The sequence below is a fragment of the Pinus tabuliformis genome, chromosome 8, assembly GCF_031772625.1.
Source record: "Pinus tabuliformis cultivar Carrire ecotype Pingquan chromosome 8, CPIR1, whole genome shotgun sequence".
NCBI classification, from domain to species: domain Eukaryota; kingdom Viridiplantae; phylum Streptophyta; class Pinopsida; order Pinales; family Pinaceae; genus Pinus; species Pinus tabuliformis.
This window is the reverse complement of record NC_142294.1, coordinates 1,802,519,516-1,802,523,834: the sequence shown is the minus strand read 5'-3', so window position 1 is coordinate 1,802,523,834 and position 4,319 is coordinate 1,802,519,516. Positions and strand designations below refer to the sequence as shown.

Genomic DNA, 4,319 nt, shown 5'->3' with positions numbered 1-4,319 from the left:
AATTAAAAAAGAAGTTAAATTTAATTTAAAAAACCAAAATACTACCATTAAAACAATGTCTTATTATAACTAAATTAATACAATTTAATTAAACATGACAAGATTATTCAACAAAATAATGCATTCTAAGTTGGATTAAACAGTTCATTGGAGATTCATAACATGTATGTAGCCTGATTTTCGAACTTGGAAACCTTGGATTCTTAACGGAAAAATAAAGTCAATGTTCTGGCAGGGTACCCTGCACTTTTGTCATATTATTATACACTAAATATATACACTAATTTAAAACATTGCATGCATTTAAAGAATACAAAAAAGGCACCTGTTGCACAGTAGTAAAAGTCAAACAAATTTCATCATCTATCTTCCCATGGAAATTAAGACAACTTTGCACAAGAATGCAGAGTGCAACAAAAAAAAATCTAACAACATTAAACTTATACAAGACTTCTTCATCAATCCTTCTATGGACATTACTCTCACATACCCAAGTTACAGCTAAGCCAGTATTGTACAAGAATGCAGAAGAGTACAGGAAAAAAATCTCACAATAAATATATATAGAAACCTGTTATACAGAGTAGGAAAAATCAGACAAACTTGATCATCTATCCTTAAATTTACATACATTAAAAAGGATAAAAAACATGTTACAGAGCAGGAAGAATCAGACAATTTTTATCACATATTCTTCCATGGACATTACTCCCCTATGCCCAAAGCTGCAGCTAAGACAACATTGAATAAGAATGCAGAAGATACAGCGAAAAGATCTTGCAACATTAAATTAAGAAAAAAGAAACTTGCTGCATGGTAGAAACGATCTGGCAGATTTCATGCCCCGAAATGCAACTAAAGACAACATCGAACAAGAATGAAGAAAAGTACAGCAGAATGATCTCACCGGCTTAATCCTTCCATGGATATTATCCCTGCATCGCCCGAATTGCAGCCAAGACACCATTGAACAAGAATGCAGAAGAATACACCATAATTCCATTGTCAATCCACCTGGCTGAGGAGTATGATAGAGCTTCACGTCCGCTGCGTCTCCTGGTTGTCCTAGAAGGTCTGTGAACATATTCGGGCGAATACTCTCCCAGCAAATAACACCCAATTCCCCATTTCGCCCAAACTAGGGTTTGCAGAGCACTATAGTGCCATCTCCCAAAGCCCTTTCTACCCAAAGCTCCTAAAATTGTGCTGGCTGTTGCAATGCAACAGATCTCTAAAACTATCACTGCCCTAAGCAGAAACCTTTTTCTCCCTCTAATTTTCTTGGAAAACATTTCCAAAATGTCCATGACCAAGCCAATACAGATGACTGTTATTATCACAACAACTCTAGGTTTAGAGGGTCGAATGGAGTTTATTTTATACCATTTTCCAATGCCGCTTTCTGATGCAGCAAGCACAATCCAAGTAACAGAGCAAATCAAGTTGATACAACCCGATATAAACGATAAGCTTCTGAGGCTCAGAAGAGTAACACCTCTAAACCTCAGCACTTGGCAAACATTGGTATTATCGGCAGCACTCTTGACCACAGCACTGGTTAGAAACGAATTGGCACAAAACCCATTTCCTTTACTGTCCACGATGTAATGGCTTATTGCCCTTCTCGCTAATAGAGCACTAGAGAAGCCATCTACTTTGAACCAAATGGTGAGGACAATATTGATTAATACTTCTGCAAGCCTCGGCACTATTAATGAGGTAGTTCTGTAGATTACTTCCTCCATTCTACCTCCTCTGCTCTGATCCAAGTAGTCCTGCAGGGCATCCGAAGCCATGACTATGGCTCCTCTGTCTTCCTGGTCATTAGACTTGAAAGATCTCATCAGCAGGCTTGTCCAGTCATCAGTGGATGCAGGATGCAGTGGAATGCAGATGCACACAGGGACTTCTTGGATGGGTGGCTTCAGTTCAAATTTAAGCACTTCACAGACTGCAGGGACTTCAGAAATGCCCTTGTTGAACCCATGGCAGCCATTTCTAATGCATTGCAGAGATGGCAGTATGCACAGGGAATCAGACAGTTGTTTTAGGGTGCCAGGCATCCTCCTATTAAGTAAGTCTGTGATATCTTTCACTGTCCTGAATACAATGCAATTACAGTTGCATTCAGGGATGTTACATGGACAAATCTCTGCAATGACAAATTTACCTTCTGATGGAATTTGGATTGAACGAGAGTTCAATGCATCTTTTAAAGGGGCGCATTGCAGCATTATGGAGCCCACATCATGGGCATTGTTAATATATTTCATAAATTGCTTGATTGAAGAATTGGATGGATCCATTGACAATATTACAACAGAGTTTTGTCCAAATTCACGTGTCATCACACCATACCTATTTATGTCCTGGAGTTTGGGACCTGTTAGTGTGGCCATGAGATCCCTGGTACCCATCTCCAAATAGAGTCTTCCTCTTAACAAGCTTGAAATAAAGAGTGCTAGATTGCCTAGGCAGGCAATTCCCACATCTGTTAAATTTACTGATCCTGTCACAGTGTCACTTAATTCGAGTTGTGCTAAAGCAATAGCAGATAACCACACCAATGAAACAGCTAACTTTATCATTAGCAACTGCATTATCACATATATACTTCCCGGCCAGTATTTGAACACACCCATTTGAATCAAAGTGTAAATTTTCTGTACTTACCTTTACAGAAGCTCCTATAACTTCACTTGATTGAAAAGCTGATCAACTGATGATAACAAAAAGATTATCTTCTCTGCTGAATTGTTGATCTTCAGTTTTTATAGCATGGTGGAAGAGATGATATGATTTAAAGTTGATCAACGGATGGATGGTACCCAAAAAAAATATGTTCTTGGCTTAATTTAGGTTGAGCTTTAATTTTTATAGCAAAGTGGGACAGGTGATCGCTTTTAGTGTTTGGCATAGAATTTAGTCTTGACCTAAAAGTTTTAAAATTTTTAATTAGTTTATTGTTTTGTTGGTTAGTATTGATAATTATAAAAAAAATTATAATAATTAATTTCATTTTTAAATTGATTAATGATAATGTTTTTATTGAATATCACACTTTATTAAATTAAATAAAAATTTTAAATTCATATAATAAAGTTAGACAAATAAGATAGTTTCTTTAGTTTCCTTCCCTAATAAAGTATATAGTTAACCTATTATAAAATTTATTTCTAATATATAATTCCATTCTTAAAATAAAAGCTACACATTTCCATTTAATTGTAACAAAGTGGAATATAAAATGTTTTTCTTCCTCAACAAAGTATATTGTTAGCTCATTATAAAACTTTTTCCTTGACACATAATTCCATTTTCAAAATAAAAACTACACATTCTTATCTAATTCCATCTTTAGAATATTATTTTTATATTTTTTAGGTTTTATTTTTATATTTCATAGAAATAAGCATTAGATTCTTATATTTTATTGGGATGAATATAATTTTAATAATAATTTTATTGATATGTGTGACAAATTTATTTTTTATATTTTATTGATATGAATATAATTTTAATAATAAAATTTTAATGTTAAATTTATGGATTTTGATTTTTTTATATTTTATTAATATCAATATAATTTTAATAATAAAAATTTAATATTAAATTTATAGATTTTGATTTAATTATTTTAACATTAGAAATATTTTAAAAATATACTTTGTTATTAAATATTTTATTTTATAAAAATAATTTTAATTAAAATTAAAATTAATAAATTTCTATTATAATTTTTTCTTTAATATTTAATTTTATCTTAAAATATAAATTTAAATTATTTAATTAATCCATTATAAAGTTTTCCTCTATTATCTAACTCCATTTTAATATATATAGTTAGCAAAATTACTTTTAAATTTATTCCTAAAATATAAATTATTTATTCCTATCTTATTTCATATAGTTTTGTACTTTTAATATTTAATTATTTTATATATATATATATAATTTTCAATATGATAGAGATCATGTTATAATGTCATGTTATAATGTAATGAATTGTGTATGATAGAGATCATGTTATAATATAATGAAATGTATATGTCATGTAACCATTTTGACTTAGTTAAAACAAAATAAAAATAACCCTATATTAAAATAAAATAACTTTAAACTAAAATAATAAAAATAAAATTTCTATGTTATTTTATTATTCTTACTGATTTTTGTTGGGTAGTTAAGGTAACTTGACTTGGTCAAATTAGTGGTGGTTTTTGAGCTCCAGGTTTATGAGAACCCATGTTATTGACCCATGGTATTCATGTGGAATATAACCTATTTAAAAGGAGAAATTAAACCAACCTAGATCATTC

At 31.3% G+C, this 4,319-nt stretch overlaps 1 protein-coding gene across 1 annotated transcript; it reads right to left on the bottom strand.

Annotated features, from left to right (window-relative positions):
* Nucleotides 1–710: 710 nt before the first annotated feature.
* Nucleotides 711–2,718, bottom strand: LOC149243437 (uncharacterized). Its single transcript, XM_089367808.1, has one exon. It carries the CDS (start codon nucleotides 2,640–2,642, stop codon nucleotides 930–932), a length of 1,713 nt encoding a protein of 570 aa, XP_089223934.1. The 5' UTR covers nucleotides 2,643–2,718; the 3' UTR covers nucleotides 711–929.
* Nucleotides 2,719–4,319: the final 1,601 nt, after the last annotated feature.